The following is a 24,039-nucleotide window of genomic DNA, read 5'->3' as shown; positions in this document are numbered from 1 at the left end:
TTGTATAACCTCTCCCACTCTCTGAATCAGACACCTAGATATTTATATCTATTCGTTCTATCCAGGTTTGTTCCCTTCTGAACTAGGAACCTTTTTTGATCACATTGTGGCCAAAAATCACTACCTTACTTTACTTTTGTTTATCCCCAGGCCCGGGTTGCTTTTGTGGCAATATTGATTCTGCCGTTAAGGATCTCTGTAGTTCGGGCAGAGGTCTTTTCCATTATGACGTGCTGTCTGCATATTGCGGGAAGTTTACCTTGTGGCCCTTAATTATGGGGAAATGGGGCTTGTGGAGAGGAACTGCGAGAGTAAATCGGAGTTGAATAATGACGGTGCTAAAATGCAGCCTTGCTTGAGGCATTTTTGTGTAGATCTTCACTGACATAATTAGATGTGAAGATAGCCTTGTTTAAACCTGTGTGTCGGTTACCCATGCTCATAATCACTTTGAGGAGCACTGTGTTGATGCTCCAGTTTCCCAGTTTGCTCAATAACATTTTGCTATCATGTGGTCAAAAGTTGTTGTGAAGTCTTTAGAAGCTTCATATAGCAGAGTAAATTAGGAGAGATAGAGCAAATAAGTTAGTCTTGATGTTTTACAGAAACCAGTTTGGATCAGGGGGATTAACCCTGTGTTACACGCCCAATTTGCCAAACTGTTATGTAAGAGTTTGGCAAAGCATTTGCTCTCTATATCGTGTAGTGCTATCTTGCGGAAATTTGTTGGGTAGGAGAAATTGCCCTTTTTATGTACAGCAATGTGTACCACAGAGTGATAGTGATAATAAAATAGAAGGTGTTATCAAGATATATTTTAAAATGTCTTCATATGAGTCAGACAATATGAGCCATTACAAATATGTAGTCTGCCACATAAATACAACATGAAAAATGTCTTCAAAAAAGCATAATTATTTACACCAAACTGAAAGAAAGAAAGGCATATATTTTAGCAACCGTCTTAACAGTACAGTGAGAAAACAATGTATGCGCTCGACGCAGGGATGACCATCATTTAAACAGGGTCAAGAGAATGTCATCAGAAACAGGTTTGTGCCTTTTTATCCTTCACAGTGGATTGTTATGGCATTCCTCGGGACAAATCATTTTTTTCAATTTAAATTCATTGCAGCATATATTGCATTGATTGGTGGTGATTTTGTGGTATCCTTATTGCATCTGTTCAGGTTCATGGTGGATCATGTGGGAAAGGAGAGTTTCAATAACCACCACATGGTTTAATTTAAGAAGAACAGAAACAATACAAGGAATTGCAAGGAAGAAGAATTTTGTGTTTCCTACGAACAATAACATTCTCTGAATAGATAGTTAATCTAAGAACTGACCTTTCAATTAAAATATATAGAAAAATTATGCTCACGTTGAGCTCTCCAAGAAAGAGTGAATAATGTGTACCTTATCTCAATCGTACCTCTAAAGTTAGATCAAAGCATTGGTTTGAAATCCACCAGATGGGACCCTAAACACCAGCTTGTCATTTTTTAATAAAGCTCACATTTTATAATTAAAGGCAATATTTTCAATATGGATAAATAATCTTATTTTTTCAAACAAAAGGTTATCTTTTGCATGAAAAAGCACAGTTTTTATTGCAAAATAATAGTTTTCATTTTCACTAAATTCCATGGTGTCAGCTTGTCAATACATTACTTGTTTACATGTGCTACATGCACATATATACAACTGCCTGTGAGCGTGGTGATTCCGCGGGCTGGAAAAGCAGGCAAGGAGGCCGTATATAGTGTGCAATAGTCTACTTTTATTGTGCCCAAGGCACTCCGTGCAACAGGAAAGTATACAGTTCCGAAACAGGAGGATAAACTAGAACCGATGAAGGGTCCGTCTGTCGCTGTCGTCTTCGCTGGAGCTCCCCTGACGTCCAGACCGTCGTCGTCGCCCGCAGGTAGGAGGGTGGATGGGTACCTCGGAGGGCAGTAAGACAAAAACACAGAGAGAGCCGTTAGTCCTGCTGGCGCACTATGTCGTTGCTGTAACCGTCACCGGGAGTGGTAAAGGAGAAAGAGAACGTGAGGAAAAAGGACGGGGAGAAAGGGGGCGGGTATGCTGAAGAAAAAAGGGGTGCTCGGAAAGGGTCGTGCGGGCTACTATTTACACTGTGTAAGATGCTATACAATATTTACAACGGGGTCCTATCAGGGTGCAATGGCGTGCCTAAGATAGAGAGACTATATATATCTACAAGGGAACTACTATACATACGGGCACCTAGGGTGCTATACCGAAGGAAGCTGGTACTCACGGGCTCTGCCGTAACTCTCATCCGAGTTACGGCCGCTCTTCAGCCACCTCCGGGGGATTCCACCAGTCTTCGGACCCCTCTTCGGGTTCGCCACTCTCGTCCTCTCCTTTCGCCGTGCCTCCTGCCGAAATCTCCTGCCACGATCCTCCGACGACTTCGGCCTCTCGTCTCCCTTCTTTTCTATCTCCGGCTGGGAACGGGGAGGAGGGATTTCCGGGAGCAAGAGGTAGTCCTTCCGGTGGGTCGTCGTTCGGGATTGGCTTCTGTAATAGAGAGAGGGGCGGGGTTCCTGTGGTCACGGACGCTGTGGTTGAAACCCCGGATCGCGCGCCCTGGAAGGGAGGATTGCGGGGAAGTGATACACCGGGCAGGGTGAGTAAGGGAGGCAGGACCCGAGGGAGGGAGTCTCCGTCACACTGCCATAGATAGATTTTGACTTGCATCCCCATATATCGCCATTAAGTACCCGGTTGCTAAACAATTATTTTAAGAATGCCCATGGATTGACATTATTATGACAGAGAGGCCCACATTATGACATAATGGTCACCCCTATGCAAGGATGGGGACCTAACTTTCTAGGGACTATCCCTTATGCTGTGGAGGACTACCAAATGCCATGAATAGCCTGAGAAGGCATGGTCATTAGCAACTAGAGAGAGACATTCTCACGGCAAAGAGGGATAACATGCATAGCAGAAACTACTGTCAAGTTCCCTTTTTAGTGCATATACAGTGGTCTGTAAACACAACTGATGTCCAAAATATTGATTCTGGTCTACAGTCTATGCATGGATTACTATGCCTAGACCATGGATAAGTGTTGTTAGTTAATATAAAAAAACAGGGCTCTCTAGGCCAGCTTAAACTTAGAGCACTGTGAGACAAAAAGCTCAGAGTGATGTTACAACTGGTTATTTGGTCCTAGGTGAGTCCAGTAAAGCTGTTTTTTTTTGTTTTTAGGCGTGCAATTCGAGCTGCTTTTAAGAACAAAGAGCGTGGAGCTATTTTGACCACACATTACATGGAGGAAGCAGAGGCTGTGTGTGATCGGGTGGCCATCATGGTGTCTGGGAACCTTAGGTGAGGCACATTTAAAAAATAGAAATGTTCAAGACCCTATTAGATGGGCTGATCTGTGGACTCCCATGGTGTATATGCTTTGTTATGTTATATGTGTATTTGTAAAGTGCACTATCACCTGCTTGGGTATCCTTGCACTGAGAAGATGTGTGTGCCTAACCCTGCCTATGGTATGTTAATTATTTGAAAAGCCAGGTCTTCACATTCTTGTGGAAATTGAGAAGCGGAGACTATGATGTGCAGTGGGAGGTAATTTCCACACTTTGGGAGACCGCTCATATTCCTGATCTGGTTCTGTATATGCATGGGATGTGTGCGAGTAGGAGTCATCCAGGGCGGAGGTGTTTGAGTGATTGGTGGAAGAAGATGTGATTGTTCAGGTATGGGGGCCTGAGTTGTGTAGTGCTTTGAATATGTGTGTGTGGAGTTTGAATTGAACACATTTGTGTATCAGGATCCACTGTCTTTCCCTGAGTTGTGGTATGATGTGAGTTATGTGTGGGAGGTTAGGGATGACTGTCTGCTGAGTTCTGGCTTGTTTGTTGTCTTCTAGTGAGCTGGATGGTTATCCCAGTGTAGTAGTGACTTCGGGAATGAGTGACAGTTTTTCTAGTTTTGCTCAGGAGCTATTTGAGTTCTTCCTCAGCATCTTCAGAGTGTGAAAGCAGGATGGGGTGACGGAGCCTTTATGTCCATTTGCTGTTGATGATTATTCCAAGATTCCTGGTGTGGATTATGGGTGAGGCTTTTGGCTGGCCACCAGTTGGAGTCCCATAGTAAGGTATTCATGCCAAAAATCACTACGGAAGTCCTGTCCGTATTGAGCTTGAGACAGTTGGATGTCATCTAATCGACCACTTTGGCCATGCAGGTGGTAAACTTGTTTCATGTGTTGGGGGTCTTAGCTAAGATGGAGAGCATGAGTTGTGTGCCGTCTGCATAGGAAATAATATTGATGTCATGTATGCAGATGACATTGGCCAGAAGGCTCATGTATGCGTTAAAGAGGGTGGGGCTGAACAGTGGTCCTTGATGCACTCCGCAGATGAGTTTTCTGGCTTCCGAGGAGTAAGATGTCAGTCTGAAAGCTTGTTCTCTATCCGTAAAGTAGCAGCAGATCCAGCGGAGAGCTGGTACTTGGATGCTGATCTCATGCATACGCCTGATGAGGATGGAGTGGGAGACCGCGTGTCATCTGTGCTTGCGAAGACTGATGTATCTGTACTGTGGTGGGGCCTGAATACTGACTTCATGAAATCAAGGAACTGTTTATGTTATGCTGTGTTATGTTGATTTGTATAGTGCACTAATCCCCAAGAGGGTGCTTAGGCTCTTGGGCAAGGTGTGGTGGTATGTGGTCCCAAGGTGCTTATTTGAAGAGCTAGGTCTTCAGCTTCTTTCAAAATTCAAAAAGTGAGGAGATGGCTCTGATGTGTTGAGGTAAGTCGTTCCATGTCTTGGGTACGATGTAGGAGAATGAGCAACCTCCAGTTTTGCTTTTGCCGATGTGGGGCATGTGTGCGAGTGAGAGTGTAGGCTTCTGGTGAGTTGGTAAAAGTATCTGTGGCAGTTCAGGTATTCTGGTTCTGTGTTTTATACAGTTTTGTATGTGTGCGTGAGAAGTCTGAGTTAGGTACGCTTGGGAATGGGGAGCCAGTGAATCTTCCTGAGGTGCAGTGTCATGTGGTTGCGGCATGGGAGGTTGAGTATGAGTCAGCGGCTGCATTCTGGATGGTCTGGAGTCTATGAAGATGTTGTTTGGAGATTCTGGCATAAAGAGTGTTGCTGTAGTCCAGCCTGCTGGTGATGAGTGCTGTAGTCCGGCCATCTGGTATTATGAGGCAACCATTTGAAGATCTTTTGCAGCATGCATATGAAGTGGAAGCAGGAGGTGAAAACTGCACTGACTTGAGCCTTCCTGTTGCGCTTGTCATTTAGTATTAACCCTAGATCGCTTGCGTGGTCTGTGGGTGCTGTTCCTAGCTCCGACTGCCACCAGGTGGAGCCCCATGTGGAGGTCTTGGTGTCTAAGACCAGTACTTCCATCTTGTTGGAGTTGAGCTTCAGGCAGTTGGTTCGCATCAAGTTTACTATCATGTTTATGCAGTTAGTGAAGTTGGTTCTAGTAGTGTTTGTCTTGACCATCAGGGAGAGGATGTGTTGGGTGTCATAGGCGTAGGAGATGACAGTGATGTCTTGTGACTGGATGATGTTGGTGTGCGGTGTCATCTATATGTTGAAAAGAGTGGGGATGAGGGACGATCCCTGTGGGATACCGCATATCAGTTTCTTGGTCTCTAATGTGAAGGATGATGGCCTAACCATTTGGATTCTTCCTGTGAGGAAAGAACAGATCCATTTGAGAGCAGATCCTTGTATGCCAATCTTGTGGAGTCTACTGATAAGGGTGTTGCGGGAGACTGTTTAGAAGGCTGCGGAGTAGAATGAGGGCCACTGTTTCTTCTCCAGACAGGATGTTTCAAGTGCCGGCAGTGGCCGTGAAGAGTGCTGTTTCAGTGCTTTGGTTCTTTCTGAATCCTGATTGTGTAGTGTCTAGAAGATGGTGAAGCTTGGAGTGGGTTGGGAGCTGCTTGTTAATGGCCTTCTCAATCACTTTGGCTGGATAGGAGAGCAGGGAGATGGGTTGGAAGTTGCTGAGTTGATTCAGGTGGGTATTAGGCTTTTTGAGTAGGGCGTTTACTTCTGCAAGTTTCCATTCATCCAGGAAAGTGGCGGACATGATGGAGGTGTTGATGATGTGGGTTAGAATCGTGCCTATTAGTGATGTTCCCAGGTTGTAGATGCAGTTGGGCATGGGTCAGTTGGGGCTTCTCAGTGGATGGTCCGCATGATTGCTGCTGTGTCGTTTCTGGTGAAGTTTGTCCATTCAGTCAGGTGACCATCTTGGTTGGTGGTGGGTAGATTAGTGGTGAGTTCTCTGGGGTTGGGTTGGTATGCGAAGTTGCTGTACATGTTAGTGTTTTTGCTGTGGCAGAATTTGGATAGGTTGTCAAAAAGTTGTTGGGAAGCAGCAATGTTGTTGACAGTGGCTGAGGGTGAGCTGAAATCCTTGATGATCGTGGAGATCTCCTTGCAGTTGTTGGAGTTTTCTTTGATGTAGTCCACTAGTGTTTTTTTAGGTGTTTCAAATTTGCTGTCAGTGGTGTCATGGCTGACTCTCCATTTCCTCTCTAGTTGTTCACAGTGTCGTTTGGTATCTCAGATGTCTTCTGTGTAACAGCTGGCCTGCTTGTTTGATCTACTATGCTTGTTGGGTTTGATGGGTGGGTGGGAATACGCACAGTTTTTGATCCAGTTGATCCAGTTGTTGAAGTCACTGATATCCTTAACGAGGTTGTCTGTGTGGCCACGCTGAACGGTGCTGAGGCATTGAGCCAGTCTGATTCTGTGATTTTGCTCGAGCTGTAGCTTGGAGTGCTGGACCTGGTAGGGGCGTTAACTTGAGCTGTGTTTATCTGCAAGTGGGTGATGGAGTGGTCGGTCCATGTGAACTGTCTTTTGGAGTTGTATTTAATGCTGTTGCTTGGGGTGAAGATGGGATTCAGTGTGTGCCGTGTGGTATTTGTTGGTTCTGTGATGAGCTGGGTGAGTCCAAATTTGGTCAAGCTTTCAAGAAGTGTTGTAGAGTAAGAGTTGCTTCAGTCTTTCAGGTGGAAGTTGACATCACCGAGGAAAATGTAGGCTCTGGGCTTGATGGCGAACATAGAAGCAAAGTTGGTGATGAGGTTGGCAAAGGTGGCTCGCGGTCCAAGTGGTTGGCGATGGTGCCCTTCAGGGTGAATGTTTCAGAGATTTGCAGCTTGAAGTGCAGATGTTCCATGAATGGGGGTCGTTCTCTGTGGATGTTGCACATTTGATGGATTCCTTGTAAATGATAACGAGTCCTACTCCTGGCTTGTGAAGGCGAACCTGTGGAGAAATCATGTGCCCTTCTAGGGTTGCTGTAGTGATGTCAGAAGTCAATGAAGGTTGAGCCAGGGCTTTGTGATGACAAGGATGTCGAGTGCGTCGCTGCACAGAAGGTCTCATATTATCGTTGTGTGTTTGCTGAGTAATCTTGTGTTGAGAAGCATGATTGACGGTGGGAGTTGACATGCGGGTTTGCTGTGGCGTGTGGTGTAGGGAAAATGGGGACACCTGTCTTGTCCCTCTAAGAATCGAGAAACTGCTAGTGAGAGAGCAATTGAAGATGATCCTAGCTGTTGAGAGATGGTATAGAGCTTTTAGTATTGTTATAAAATGTGGCCCAAACCCCATTATCTCCAATACTGCCCATCAACACTCCGAGAAAACACGATCAAAGGCCTTGGCGGCAACCAGTGTAGCCGCCGCCAAGGGTACCGACTTTGATGTAGCTACAACCAATCAGCTGCAGGGTCAGTTTGTGCATCTGCCTTCCAGGGATGAAGCCCTTCTGCTCTTCATTGATGAGCTGAGGGGCGCCTAGCCAGCCTCCCTGCTAAAATGCTAACAAAGATTTTATAGTCTGCATTTAGCAGGGATATCGGTTGATATGACTCTGATTTCGCCGGGTCCTTGGATGGTTTTAGTATCAGGACTATAGAGGCCTCTCTCCGTGATTCCGGGGCCTGTCTCCCCCATATATACTGTATTAAACAGGCATTCCCAGACAGGCAGTACTTCTTCTATTAAAATTTGATATACTTCTGAGGGGACGGCATCTAAACCAGCAGCCTTCCCATTCTTAGTTCTTTCTATTGCCTTCCAATCTCCTCCTGAGTGATTGGAGCTACCATTATTTTTTCCCCTTCACCATTCAGTACAGGGAGACCAAGCGCGCTAAGCCAACTTTTGAGCGTTTGGGGCTCTGGGGTAATATCTTCCTCATAGTGCTGGGAAAAGAGTGTCACTACATGTTCCTGCATAGCATCCCAGCTGTCAAACACCTCCCCTAACTCCCCCCTCAGCTCCTTTATCTAATTTCTGGTTCTTTCGACACTAGACTTCCAGGCAAGGAAAGCCCCCGCTTGCCACCTTGCCTTACACTTTAACTCCAGCCTGATCTTATACTTTAGTTGGGCCTTTTCTAACCTCCTTTCCAACCTCTCCCTTTCCTCTCCCACACTTATAGAATGCAAAGCTTCCTCAAGGTTCTCCACTTCCCTTTCGATGTTTATTAATTCTGTCCTTTCCTCTCTGCTCTTTGCGCAGACGAGGCTTTTTAGGACCCCCTGTATATATGCCTTAAAGGCATCCCATACTATTCCAGGGGAGGCAGTATCTTTATTATTAATAAAGTATTCTAATTCAGCCTTTTTCAAAGCTATCTCCACTCCCCGATCTAGGAGAAGTTCGCGCTTTAGCATCCATCTCTTGCAGGGCTGCGGTCCTGAAGCCTGTTTAGTGATGATGACTGCTGAATGATCCGAGATGTGGGCTGGAAGATGCTCAATATTTTTAATATTGGTTGCAAAGCATCTATCAACCAGAAAGTATTCTAATCTTGAGAAGTGATGGTATTTTTTGCTATGATAAGTATACCATTATTGTTCAATATATATATATCAAACCATTTGCCCAGGTGCTTCGTTAGGATGATCAGGTTATCGCTTTCTGTGCAGGTGCATATGAAAAGCACATTGCGTTATACGCAGATGACCTTATAATCTACACAGCAGATCCGGCTGTTACAATCCCCAGGGTGGGGCTATTAGCAAAAGAATTTGGAGCTTTTTCAGGTTATTCGGTAAATAATGAGAAAACCAGGATAATGTGCTGGAATGTCTCAGACTGGATGGGAGGTGTACAGAGAGAGATCAGGTATCTCGGAATAGGCATTATTAATTCATTAGAGGGAATCCCTCAGCACAATCTAGAGAGGGTAGCAATGGAAATCGAGAAAACAGTTACCAAATGGAAGAACTTGCCTTAGTCATTATATGGAAGGGTAAACTTAATTAAAATGGTGCTACTTCCCAAGTTGTCATTCATCTTTAATTGTGTCCCTCTTACTTTTCACAAACGCTTGATAGTTAAAATACAGGGTAAATTGGTAAGTTTAGTATGGGCAGTCAGGGGAGCACAATTGTCTTGGAAAAAATTGAGGCGCAAATTGAGAGAAGGTGGATTGGCACTCCCCGATTTAAGATTATATTGTAGGGCCTTTCAGTTAAAAAATTGCAGAGCTTTCTTAGGTACACCGGGGCCCTTGGAGTGGGGTGGGCTACTGGAGGAGATGGTTAAGGAGTGGGGCTCAAACGGGTTTCTTTACAAATTTGGAGCAAGGAAATTCTTTAAAAAAGTTAGACTGAAGGCGCTTGAGGCAGCACTTACCCTATGGGTAGGGATAAGGAACATACTCGGAATGGGGTACTTTTTGGATGGTGCACCAATATGGTATTCACCAGGTACACCAGAATGCTTGCAAGATCAGTTAAGTATCCCATTAAGGAGGGCAGGAATCGAACTATGGGGGGTCTCCTGGTGATAAAAGAGGTGGTGCCATGGGAAATCTTGACAGCAAAGACAGGGGGTTCCCTCTCAAGGTTTAAATACCAGCAGTTGCTATCCTGGGGGGAGGCACACAGGAGAGAGATCGGCAGAATCAGGGAGTTCGAAAAGAAATTACAGAATGAGGCCCCGAGAAGGAAGGAAGTCACCGACTAGTACTGGACTCTGGTGTTCTCTGAAGATAAGAAGTTGAAAGCACCACATGAGATCTGGGATGGTGCTATTCAGATGACGGAGCCGCAGAGAATGTGGCAACTTTCTTTTAAACTACTTTATAGGGTGGTCAAACCAGCAAACCTGAAGAGGAACCATGTTTTTACAGTCAATAGGCTATATTGGACACCCCAGAAATTGGCAATATTAGTAACAGCCGCTGCCCCAAGATGCCATAGATGCGGTATGCTAAGTGCGGATGACTGGCATATGTTTTTCAAATGCCCCCTGCTACATGACTATTGGTCTTCGGTTGATAAAGTAATAAATGAAATCCTGCATACTAATATTAAAATGAGCTTAACGTTGATCATGATAGGGCTGGAGGATCAGTCGACCGTGCCCCTATCGGCAAATAGGTGGTTCCTACTTTTCTATCCTTCTCGCCAGGAGAGAGATCTGTAAAAAATGGATAGACTCTGCACCACCTCATGGTTCGGACTGGCTCCAGGGGGTTAAAACTATCTGCAAAATAGACATAGAAATCGAGGCTGGCCCACGTACTAAGATAACGGTATAATAATAACTTAATCCCTCGCTTCCTATGAATACACCTGCGTGGAACCAGCAACCAGGAAACTGGATGGGCTGGATCGCAGGACTATAGGTCAATTATACTCCTGAGGCTTGAGCCGGGAGCTGGTGACTCACAGGCCTATAGACCCGCGTTTGCGGCTTGAGGCGAATATTTTACAGCTTTTATCCTGTTTTAATACCGCATTTGCACTTTGTCGCCGAGCGCACATTTAGCACCTTATTTTTAAATTGTATTTTAGCCCAACACTAGCAGTGCTACTGTTACCCTCACCTGGCTTTCCCTGCCCGCCTAGCAATCTCCAGACTCGAGCAGGTCCCACCTGCGGATCGGGTTCTGGAAACGGCGGCCATTTTGGAGAGGAGGGGTGGTTCAGGCAGGTCTAGTTGTTTTTATCAAAGACTATTTCAGGGGCACTGGCGCGACCGCGCACTGTCAATTATACTCCTGAGGCTTGAGCCGGGAGCTGGTGACTCATAGGCATATAGACCCGCGTTTGCGGCTTGAGGCGAATATTTTACAGCTGTTATCCTGTTTTAATACCGCATTTGCACTTTGTCGCCGAGCGCACATTTAGCACCTTATTTTTAAATTGTATTTTAGCTCAACACTAGCAGTGCTACCGTTACCCTCACCTGGCTTTCCCTGCCCGCCTAGCGATCTCCAGACTCGAGCAGGTCCCACCTGCGGATCGGGTTCTGGAAACGGCGGCCATTTTGGAGAGGAGGGGTGGTTCAGGCAGGTCTAGTTGTTTTTATCAAAGACTATTTCAGGGGCACTGGCGTGACCGCACAGTGGACGCGCGCAGCGGACGCGCGCTGCGGGCGCGCCGCGGGCACGCCGAAGACGCGCCTAATGCAAGCCCGTCTGCGCCCGTCCGCGACGGGCCGGGACCAGGGGCCAAATCCCCTGCCCAAACGAGTGGTGATACACTAGGAGAAACGACCTGCTCCATCTCTTACTCCAGTAGGGAGCTTATGAGCCTCAACTGTACAAGGGTAAGCAAGCCTGCACTATGTGCACGAATGGGACCACTAACCACCATGGGCCCTTTCTGTTGCCACAACTGCAGATGGGAGAGTGACACCTGGCACTATCCCACCCCAGTAAACATCCCAAACCTTGCCCTTAAATGCATTTATCTTAACGCTAGATCTCTACCCAAACACTCAATGGAGATTTGGGACTTATTGACCAATCTTAAACCTGATCTGGCCTTTATAACAGAGACTTGGCTTGATAACCATAGCACCCCTGATGTCGCCTCTGCTCTTCCAGCTGACTACAAAATACTTCATTTAAATAGAGTGAAGAAAAGAGGTGGAGGGGTAGCTTTGTTATTCAAGGACTCCTTCATATGCAGGCAAGTAGCAATCACACAGATCAATAGCCATGAAGCAATGGCATTTTCTGTGTCTATAAACACTAACATTCTATTTTGCGGTGTGTTAATTTATAATCCCCCGGGCAGTACACTGGATTTTAGTGCCCAGCTTCTTGCACAAATCATGCCAGTCTGTCTTAAAAACAAAAATATCCTGCTGATTGGGGACTTTAATATACACTACGACAAAAGTAGTAACCCCCTGACTAAACAGCTATTGGAGGATATGGAAATCCTACAGTTGACTCAAAGAATTAATCAGCCTACACATATGGCAGGGCACATATTAGATTTGATGTTCTCTAATATAGGAGTCATCGACATTAATGAGATACAACCAATGATATGGACAGATCATTTCATGATTGTTTTCTCCGTTCACTTGTTTACTAAACATTCTAAACCATTGGCTTCGGCAGTAGTAAAAACAAGGAGCTGGAAAAAATTCTCTGTAGATAAATTCCAACAACACTTCACGCACGTAAACACAGGAACTACTAAAGCCAATGACGTAATAGAACTACTTCAGAATGATATTGAGAGTGCACTGGAATATTGTTCTGTACCATACTCTAAGTACAAACACAGATCTACACCATCAGAGAAATGGTACGAACCAGAATTAAAGTCATTAAAAAGGAAATGTACATCATGTGAACATAAATGGAGACTTAATAAAACCCAAGAAACTAGAGCCACTTACAAGAGAGAACTTATGCTTTATAACAAAGCTATTAGGAAAGCAAAGAAAGACTATTTCTCACATAGAATAACAGAAAATAAAAACTCGTCGAAAGAACTATTTAAAACAGTTAAAGAACTATGTAGCCCTGCAAGTTTTTCACTAGATCTCACCCCTTCGCAAGAAGGCTGCAACAAAATAAATGAATATTTCTGTGAGAAAATAGACACTATCTACGCATCATTCTCTAACATCGACATGGAACATACAGAATTCCATGTGCCGCCAACTACTCAGGCTAGCTGCCCTAGGTTTGGACCCTTCTCAGAAGAGGAGGTGGGCAAAACTATGTTGGAAGTCAAATCGGGCTCTCCATTGGACCCTTGTCCATATCACATCTTTGCGCAATTAACCCCAATACTCTGTCCGGCTGTAACAAAAGCATTTAACCTCTCTCTGAATTCTGCTGAATTCCCAACAATTTGGAAAAACGCAATAGTCACCCCTTTATTAAAAAAAGCAGGCTCTGATGTTAACAATCCGGCAAACTATCGGCCTATATCGCAATTACCTTATTTATCTAAGGTATTAGAAAAACTAGTCAATAGACAGTTGTCCAATTTCCTGGAAGCCAACAATCTACTAGACATCTCCCAAACAGGGTTCCGATCCAACAATAGCACCGAGACTACACTCTTGGCAGTGATGGATAATATCAGAACCCAGGTAGATCGGGGGAAAACCGTTGCTCTAGTATTATTGGACCTTTCGGCGGCATTCGATACCGTACCACATAATCGGCTACTGGAAATTCTTGCAGCAAAAGGAATCCGAGAAATTGCCTTAGGTTGGCTAAAGTCATTTTTGCAAGATAGAACCCAATTAGTACGGATGGGTGACTTTTCGTCTCCCCCTCGGAACATTAAGTATGGGGTCCCACAAGGGGCCTCATTGAGTCCGACGTTGTTTAATGTGTTTGTATCTTCGCTAGCTCAAACAGGAAGAAAATGGGGTGTCGATATCTGTTCTTATGCAGACGACACCCAACTGATGATCACATTAGATGAGGAGGATGACCCAAAGGACAGGTTACTAAACTGCCTTACGGAATTAGCCAACTGGATGCATGACCACTGTCTTAAGCCGAATGCAGATAAATCCGAAATACTGTTGTTCGGCAGACATATACAACTATGGGATAGCAGCTGGTGGCCCTCAACCTTGGGCACCCCTCCCATACCGACAACGGCGGCTAAGAATTTAGGTGTGATATTAGACAACACTCTGAGCATGAAAACCCATGTATCAACGATCTGTGGAAAAGGCTTTGCATTATTGAAAATGCTTAGAAGAGTCTTTCCATGGATCCCCACAGAGTGTAGAAAGATCCTGGTCCAGTCGTTATTGATGAGTAGACTTGACTATGGAAACTCCTTGTTCGTGGGAATGGCTGACTACCTTTTCTCTAAATTACAGATTGTACAGAACGCTGCGGCAAAGGCCATCTGTAATAAAAGAAAATACGATCCAGCCAGGAGCTGCATGAGAGAATTGCATTGGCTGCCAATGAGACAAAGAGCCACTTTCAAGCTACTATGCATAACGTATAGAGCACTGCACAACACAGGCCCACATATCTTAAAAAACAAAATCACATTTTATGCCCCATCCAGAAATCTACGCTCCCAAACAATAGCAAGAGCAAACATCACCCGCTTGAAAACAGCAAGGATGGGTGGACGGGCTTTCTCCCACTTGGCGGCAACCAGCTGGAACGATCTGCCTGTAAATCTTAGATTAGCAGACAACTATCTGTCCTTCAGGAAGCAACTGAAAACATTCCTCTTCCCCAAGCCTGTTTAAATAATGACCCTGTCATCTGCCTACCTCTCACTATTGACATTATAACGCCGTGATATCCTATTGGGATGAGTGTTCGCGCTTTACAAGTAATATTAACATAACATAACATGTGTAATTGCAAATAGCCTGGGGTGGGACAGGTCGGATGTCAGGCTCGACTTTGCAAACAATGGTGGTATGAGGACAAAAAAATGTTTTAAAAAAATTGCGTGTAGTGTAGGGTGAGAGTGTAGGCAGTGTTGGTGCTTTTGTGCTGTGTGTGTAGGGAGGGACTGTTGAGGGCATGGTAAGTATTTGTGTGAGGAGTGTGGGTGCGTGGCAGCTGGAGAACTGGCAATAGGTACAGGTGAAAGTTCTTACCATGGTGTGAGGAGCAGTGCAGCAGCAGCTGGGGGAATGGTGCCAGGGGTCTAGCTACTTAAGGAGTGCTGCAGAGTATGGCTGGGAGGGTTCCTGGCATTGGGCGCAGTCCTGCTATGGACAGGTGCAGACAGGCTTGCCTTTGGCACACCTGCTGCATGTCCATGATGCAACTGTTATCAAATAGGTCCTGGGAGGGGGGAATCCACTGGTGCCATGATGTCATTTCATGGGTGGTGGGTGGTTGCTGAGGTGGTTGGTGAGGCATTGGTTAATTTGTTTCTCTAAGACTTTTGCTGGGTATGGTAGTAGAAAGATGGCTCAGTAGTTGCAAAGCGTGGCTGGGTCAGCAAGTAGTTTCTTGATCAGGGACATGATGGTGGCATGTTTCTAGGTGTCTGGGAATGTGGCTAAGTCAATAGAGGCATTGAGGATGGGTAATAGTGCTTCACTGATTGGTAGGACTCCTTTTGCAGCCAGGGACAGATGGAGCCCCAAATGGATGGTCTTTATGATAGCATTGATTTCAATGGTGGTGAAGGCAAGCCACGAGGTCAGGGTTTGTTCATCTGCTGTGATGGGTAGATGAGTTGCAACCATAACAAGGTCCATTTGAGGGTCGAAGATGCAGTATATGAAGGAGATTTTGTTACAGAAATAAACCTAGAGTTTGTTGTAAAGGTCTTGTGAGGGGGTGATGTTGCTGGAGTTAGCAAAAGTTGTGCTGAAATCTTTAATGATGGTGAAGTTTTACTTGCTGTTGTTAGTGCTGGCATTTCTTTGATCTGCAACAGCTGTGTACTTGGTATTCCATTTCTGCTGGTGGTAGTGTCTTAGCGCTCATTTGAAAATGTCTTTATCTACTGTGTCTCAACTTGCTCTTCATTTGTGCTCCAGTTACTTGCAGTGGCGTTTCATCATCCTGACTTCCTCTGTGTACCAGATGGCCTATGGTCAGCTTTTGCCCTTGATTTGAGCTTGGGTAGAGCCAGGGTGATGTTGTGTGCAGTGATCTAGCTGTTGAGATTTTTGATGTCATTCAGCAAGTTGCTGGTATGCTCGGGCTGGTGCTTTGAGAGGGTAAAAGACAGAATGTAGAACAAAGCAAACATTCACCCCCAATCAAGAGATCTGGGTTAAATCCATCATTCTTTTACTCACCATGCCACCCCAGTTTAGACCTGGCCATATGCAAATCAGTCATGACCCTGTGCCTCATGGGAACAGTCCAGCCTGAACTGCAAGCCAGGTTATCTCTGGACCAGAAACAAGTATCCTAGGACGGGTTTCGGGGTTTCACCCCTCATCAGACAGGATAGCTTGAATCCAGTGGCACAGTGAGCCCCGGACCCACGCCTGGGCGTACCCAGCGCACTTGGGGCAAAAAAGCAAAAGACTCACTATTGATGGACGGAATGTAGAACAAATCAAACATTCACCCCCAGTCAAGAGATCTTTGCTCACCATGCCATCCCAGTTTAGACCTGGCCATATGCAAATCAGTCATGACCCTGTGCCTCATGGGAACCGTGCAGCCCGAACTGCCAAGCCAGATCCTCCTTGGACCAGAAATAAGCATCCTAGGACCGGTTTCGAGGTTTCACTCCTCATCATCCAGGATAGCTTGAATCCAGTGGCACAGTGAGCCCGGGACTCATGTCTGGGCATACCCTGCGCACTGAGGGCGAGAATGCAAAAGACACACAATTGATGTACGGAATGTAACCAAATCAAAGATTCTCACCCAATCAAAAGATCTGGGTTAAATCTATCATTCTTTTGCTCACCATGCCACCCCGGATTAGACCTGGCCATAGGCAAATCAGTCATGACCCTCTGCCTCATGGGAAAAGTCCAGCCCAAACTGCCAAGCCGGGTCCTCCCTGGACTGGGAACAAGCATCCTAGGGCCGGTTTTGGGGTTTCACCCCTCATCATCCAGGATAGCTTGAATCCAATGCTACAGTGAGCCTGGGACCCACATCTGGGCATACCCAGCGCACTTTGCGCGAGAGAGCAAAAGACACACAATTGATGGACAGAATGTTGAACAAATGAAACATTCACCCCCAGTCAAGAGATCTGGGTTGAATCCATAATTCTTTTGCTCACCATGCCGCCCCATTTTAGACATGCCATATGCAAATCAGTCATGACCCTGTGCCTCATGGGAACAGTCCAGCCCGAACTGCCAAGCTAGGTCCTCCCTGGACCGGAAACAAGCATCCCAGGACCAGTTTCGGGGTTTCACCCCTCATCAGTCAGGATAGCTTGAATCCAGTGGCACAGTGAACCTAGGACCCACGCCTGGGCATACCTGGCCCTCTTAGGGCGAGAAAGCAAAAGACTCACAATTGATGGACGGAATGAAGAACAAATCAAGCATTCACCCCTAGTCAAGAGATCTGGGTTAAATCCATCATTCTTTGGCTCACCATGCCACCCCAGTTTAGACCTGGTCATATGCAAGTCAGTCATGACCCTGTGCCTCATGGGGACAGACCAGTTGAGAGGGTGAAAACCCACTCCTCTTCTGAGAAGTTTTTTCAGCTGCAGCATGCCGTTCAAGTGGTGGTAGCTCTGTAATAGTGAGGGATGGGTATGGTGAAACTGATTAAGGGATGGCCTGTCCACGTCATAAATGCTGACTTGTTGACTGTGATGTTGCTGATTGATGAGAAAATCTGGTCCAGTAGTTTTAGTGGGTTCGGGAATGTGCCGGGTGAGGCCAAGGTTTCAGAGGTTTTTCTAGAAGGACAGTAAAGTTTGGGTCGGTGCAGTCTTCTAGGTGAAAGTTAAGGTCTCTGAGGAGAATGAAGGGTCTGGGGTTGATGATGAGGAGTGCTACAAAGTCAGTGATGTCACTGACAAAATTGGTGCAGGGTCCTGATGGTCTGTATACGAGGGTTCTGCCCACGGAGAAGTTGGATGTGATGTGTATCTTGAATGTGAGGTGTTTCATGTAGCAGGTGGGGGTGTCCATGTAGGTGGTACAGCTAATGGTATCTTTGAATATAATGGCAACTTCACCTCAGGGCTTGTGCTGATGGTCTTGCCTTTCGATTTTGTAGCTGGCAGGGATGGCTGCATGATGTCCAGTGCCAAAGTTTGTTTTAGCCATGTTTCATGAATAAGAGCAGGTCCGGAGCATAGTAGTGTAGTAAGTCTTATATCACCGCAGCTTGTTTGGTGAGCGTACTGGGGTTGAGTATGCAACTATGCATGCAAGTGTGGTGTATTGTTTGAGTGGTGTTGGGGTCGGTGTGAATGGGTGGCTGGTTTGTGTGAGTGTGGGGTGCCATTGGTGAGTTAGTGGCAGGTGTAGGGTGTGGAAGAGTGAATCAAAACTTGCAGGAGGTACACATGAACGCATCTTCCCTGTTGTGTTTTTCTGTCGGGCAGCAGTGCAGAGAGCGGCAGCCAGGGTTAAGCGCATGAAGGAGAAGAGCACAGTATCGGCGGGTAGGGGAAGAACAAGAGTTCCTGGTGCTGGGTATAAATGGGCACAGATGGGAATGTCTTTTACATGCCAGTGGCGAATCCACGCTGCAGCCTTCAATAGATAGGACCTAGCATCATACCATGAGCGGGAAACCAGTGATGTCATCTATGCAGATGGATGATGGGAAATCCAGGGATGTCACTTCCTGAGCAAATGAATGGTGAGAAATTCAATGATGTCATTTCTTGTGCAGATGGATGATGGGAAATCAACTGATGTCACTTCCTGTGCATATGGGCAATGGATAATGACGTTCTCTTGCTTGGTTTCTTCTTTTAAACCAATACAAACATAATTTTGAAGTTTGCATTTGGCCTAAGTTCTAATTTCAGTATGATTTCTATTTATGATATTTTACCAGATACTCCCACACCTGGTAGGGGGGGGGGGGCTAATAGCTGTTTTAAAGACATTAAGGAATAAATAAAATCACACAAAAACACACTTTGACTATAGTAACCCACAAAAGTTAAAAAAGGATGTGAAACAAATTAAGAAATCACAGTTTACATCAAGCACTGGCAAAGCCTATAGGTTAGGCTGTCACGCCAGCCTTTTGGTACTACCTAATCATATGTTTAAAAATTGTTCTGCAAAAATGGCAAAAGACTTTGTCACTTTTGTAGTTTGGCATGAGTTCTACTATAAACTGCTAGAAAATCAGGCATTTTAGGTGATCAGATTTGGAGAGGCACTGATATTGTAGTTATTGCATATAAAGGAGCTAACCCCACTTATAACTTGGACTCTATAACTAGCGCCCCCACCATGCACAGTGTTTTCATCAATTATGCCATTTCAGATTTTGCAGTGATGTTTTCAATGATGTCATAGAACATGTCCTGTGTGATGTAATATGTGAGGAAATTAGCAGTGCATGGACAGGGTTGGAGTTATAGTTACCTTAGGGCACAAGTTGTAGTTCCTTTAGATAAATATAACTGGGAAATTTCAGTGGTTTTTAACCTAACTATAACGTCCCTTTGACCTTTGTTGTTTTTACTTAATTTCTAACATTTTCCTTTAATATAAAGTAAGATAGTATTACAATTCCTAACTATGACATCACTTTAACTTATGTTACATTCAGTGAGGTTTTTTTGGGACCTAAAGTAAGGTGTTCATTGCCATGGACAGTGTAGGGCTGGGCCGTGCTCCTAACCCTCTATTCACATGCACAGATGAGGTACATGCATCAACCGTTTTTGCGAGCACAAATGGCGTGAATCGCAAAAATCATCCGTTTGCGCCCGCAAAAAGGACATTTGCGATGCATCAAGGTTCAAGGCACTTGCATTTTGAGAATTCACAATTAATTGCAATTTCTCAAATTGCGATTGTATTCAAGGAATCGCATTTTGCGATTCTTTAAATGCAATGCAAGAACCATTTTAAAATAGTGATTTCGCTACTAGGGGCGCAAATTTCCATGAAGTTGAACTTGATGGTAATATGCAAAAACTTTGAAAAATGCACTAATGTGCATTTTTCAAAGTTGTAGGTTACACATACACATGCCCTTGGGGCATGTGTGTGCGCAACATGTGTGCACGGAGTAATTTCAGGGGTGCAACAGGGTGTCCTTTGGACACCCTTGCACCCTTGAAATTGCATGCGCAATTTGCGAGTACCTATTGGTACTCGCAAATTGCGCATGCAATCTCCCATTCATTCCTTAATTACGACTCGCAATTTGCGAGTCGCAATTAAGGATTGCTTAGGAATCACTATTTTAATAGCGATTCCTACATGCACAGGCTTTTGCGAGTCCTTAATTGCAATTCCTTAATAATCGCAATTAAGGACTCGCAAAATCCTCGCTTGATGCTTGTGCCTGTATGTGATGTAACACTATAAAGGGTGTCATTTTAAGTAGGACAGACTGACTGTCTTTGTCAAAGACCTACTGACTTTGTCAAAGGGTCGGAACACCAAAACAAATTAAGCAAGCGGACCTATTGATTTTTTAGGGGGTCTCCGCATCAACATACATAAAGCAGAACTATCGTCTTTCTCATAAGTTACCAATAACTATTCAGATGTATATTTTTATAAATTCACACATTGCAATGTTTAATAAAAGTGATTGTCCGAAAATATTTTCAATAAAGCTGTTTAAAAAAAAACATTAACATGTCTTTGACTTTACCAGTTTCCAGGCTACGAAATGCAGCCATAGAACCAAACAAAAGGTATCCTTGCAATCCTGCTGAAGATAATACAGCTCCAGCTTAAAACAAATATGGTAGATTCTCCTGGGGTAAGAGATTTAATAACCCAGAGGACTTACTGTGTGTTGTTTTTAATCTTGCTGGGTAGCTGTTCGCTCGCTGCATGTTTTGCCCATCCCCTTCTATGGGCACTACCAGCATCCAAACATAATTTGAAAGAATGCTATGGGGCGCTCCCTAGCTAGAGCAGTGAAAGTGAAGTAAATTACTTTTCTTATAAATGCCATGCAGCAATCCGAGCCATTTGATGGCCCTGGAGACCCCACTCCTGGGCATCCCTTTTATTTAATAGGGAGGGGAGGGTGCACAGCCCCCCCACGAGCCACAAAAGGCCCCAAGTCCCGATCTCCTGGAACCATTTTTTGGGGGAGGTGGAGCTTTTGCCCCCCCCCCCAATCCACTAAAGGCCCTGGGGACCCCAAAGAGCAGGGTCGATATTTTTTGGGGGAGGGATCCAGCACCCCTTCCAGAGCTATCTATTGTCCCTCATACTGTTGGGCTGATGCTTTTTTGGGGCAGAAGGGGGTGTGGAGCTCCCTTTCCAAGCCATCCAGTGGCCCGGAGACTCCATTCACCTTGGCCCAATGGCAGCAGTGTTCCAGGAACAGCATCCGCCAGGGTACTGCAGTTCCCTGCCAACAAATGTGCTGGCAGAGAGAGCTTCAACTCATTGCCCGTGTTCTTGCAGGCAGGGATCACAGGCTTGCTCAGCGGTGGGTGTAGGCAGGGGCAACGGGGGCCCTAGGGCTCTCTACTGCCCCATGGGCTCCTATTGCTGTTGGTGTTTCGGGTGGGCACTGTGGCACCCATGGCGTTTTCATATGTCATGCAGCCTCAGGGGACATGGTCCGTGGGGCCTCATAATGTCCTGGGGAGGGGTCTGCATGGTCTTCTTCCCAATAAAATGTAATTCTGCCACGAAGGATGGGCTCACCGGGGCCTGATAATTGGCTCAGGGAGGGGCTGCATGCCCACTGCCCTTAATTAATATTAAAAATGTACCACCCAGGCACTTTTCCACCCGCGAGGGGCAATAAAACCTCTGCCGTACTGCCAAAATAATAATGTTTTTGGCCCCAGGGGTGTGACTCTGGGACTACTCCACCAGACCGAGGGGGCATGGTATCCCTACCCTGCCCCCCAGGATGTATTTTTACTTTTTTACTGTTTTTCAGGACAGGGGACTGAATCCCCGAGATCTAAAATGGCTGCCGCCACATCTTTATTGATGTGGTGGCAGGTAATCCGATCTTATCTCTAGTACCGTTGGCTGTATGTGTACTCTGCTGTTTGAATTATACATATATCTTGAAGCTTCATTTCTCAATGACGACTAAACACAAAAAAAAAACAATGACACAGGTTTTTCAATCAAAGATGCAATTTTTCATATTCTTAGAGCGCTTCTCCAGAATTGTAAGTGTGCTCTCTTTTGACCGTCCTTTTCCCATTCAAATTGTGTTTCCTATTATGCAAAAGTTGGTCGCACACTGCTCGTCACACCAGCAAGTTGCCCCAAAGGACTGTGGTAAATGTAGTGGCGACGGCGGGTACGCCTATGCCACGATGTGTAAAAAGAACAGTATGTGTTGCGTTAGCCATCCCTGGACATGTGTTTCGAGGTAGTTGCCTCTCGTCAGCAGGGAGCAGGTCAGTGTAAAGGGGTGCCGTGTGGACTGCCAAAATGTAATTAAAACAGGTCAAGTACCTCTCATGGCGCGCAGGTGCAGATCCAAGGCTCGTCAGCCCGTTGGCTCAAGGGAGCCGTAATAAATTATGCAAAAGTTGGTCGCACACTGCTCGTCACACCAGCAAGTTGCCCCAAAGGACTGTGGTAAATGTAGTGGCGACGGCGGGTACGCCTATGCCACGATGTGTAAAAAGAACAGTATGTGTTGCGTTAGCCATCCCTGGACACGTGTTTCGAGGTAGTTGCCTCTCGTCAGCAGGGAGCAGGTCAGTGTAAAGGGGTGCCGTGTGGACTGCCAAAATGTAATTAAAACAGGTCAAGTACCTCTCATGGCGCGCAGGTGCAGATCCAAGGCTCGTCAGCCCGTTGGCTCAAGGGAGCCGTAATAAATTATGCAAAAGTTGGTCGCACACTGCTCGTCACACCAGCAAGTTGCCCCAAAGGACTGTGGTAAATGTAGTGGCGACGGCGGGTACGCCTATGCCACGATGTGTAAAAAGAACAGTATGTGTTGCGTTAGCCATCCCTGGACACGTGTTTCGAGGTAGTTGCCTCTCGTCAGCAGGGAGCAGGTCAGTGTAAAGGGGTGCCGTGTGGACTGCCAAAATGTAATTAAAACAGGTCAAGTACCTCTCATGGCGCGCAGATGCAGATCCAAGGCTCGTCAGCCCGTTGGCTCAAGGGAGCCGTAATAAATTATGCAAAAGTTGGTCGCACACTGCTCGTCACACCAGCAAGTTGCCCCAAAAGACTGTGGTAAATGTAGTGGCGACGGCGGGTACGCCTATGCCACGATGTGTAAAAAGAACAGTATGTGTTGCGTTAGCCATCCCTGGACACGTGTTTCGAGGTAGTTGCCTCTCGTCAGCAGGGAGCAGGTCAGTGTAAAGGGGTGCCGTGTGGACTGCCAAAATGTAATTAAAACAGGTCAAGTGCTGGTGTGACGAGCGGTGTGCGACCTACTTTCTCTCAAATTGTGTTTCCTATTGTGCATCATTGTTTCAGTGATGCTCTAATTCCCTGAATGGCGCTTGCTGCTCCTGCTAGCTGAGTAGCATACCTGTGTTTTGATCATATTATCAGAAAGCAGGGACCATTTCTACAAGGGGAACTGGCAGATCCTCTATAATTTGACTCTTTCATATGAGTAGTGATTCTCAATGGATGACCAAGGGATCCTGGTTACAATATCACTCTTAATAGTGCATGCTCTTTTCCCACTGTGATTTGTAATGCAGTGAGTTTTTCTTCTCTACAGGTGCATTGGATCCATACAGCAATTAAAGAGCAAGTTTGGAAAAGGGTACTTTTTGGGAATCAAAGTCCGAGACCAGCAGCAAGTTGATGCCCTTCATTTGAATATTCTGAAGATCTTCCCTCATGCTGCACGACAAGAGAGGTAAATAAATGTTTTAACACTGACAGCATTTTAAATATTTTTTTGTGTTCAACACTTGTACACTTCATAGGGATGAATTTGAAACTAGTGGGAAGGTGGATATGTTTATCAAATATGTCTATGTAGATGGGGAACGATAATGTTTGTGAGGGGACTAAATAGGATTGCTTTGTGAAGATTGATGTAATTACCTAAAACACCGGATGAACCTCACTAAACTATACACACCTCGGGCATTATGCAGATCCCTGGAGCCCCTGTGGCACAGGGGGCCCCGTTCCTCCTAAGGTCTATAAATATCTGTGAGAGTTGGGAGACTCAT

At 45.5% G+C, this 24,039-nt stretch overlaps 1 protein-coding gene across 3 annotated transcripts in view; it reads left to right on the top strand.

Moving 5' to 3' along the window:
- Nucleotides 1-24,039, top strand: part of LOC146810314 (ATP-binding cassette sub-family A member 10-like) — a 1,546,030-nt gene that overhangs the window by 1,465,249 nt on the left and 56,742 nt on the right. For all 3 annotated transcript variants that reach the window (XM_085617307.1, XM_085617308.1, XM_085617306.1), the window contains 2 exons: nt 3,248-3,367; nt 23,577-23,717. In XM_085617307.1, the coding sequence (XP_085473433.1) occupies nt 3,248-3,367; nt 23,577-23,717 (261 nt within the window). The remainder of the gene's footprint in view (nt 1-3,247; nt 3,368-23,576; nt 23,718-24,039) is intronic.

This window comes from Triturus cristatus, chromosome 7 (assembly GCF_964204655.1).
Source record: "Triturus cristatus chromosome 7, aTriCri1.1, whole genome shotgun sequence".
Taxonomy (NCBI): Eukaryota; Metazoa; Chordata; class Amphibia; order Caudata; family Salamandridae; genus Triturus; species Triturus cristatus.
The sequence above is the reverse complement of the archived record's forward strand: the minus strand, read 5'-3'. Positions and strand labels throughout refer to the sequence as shown.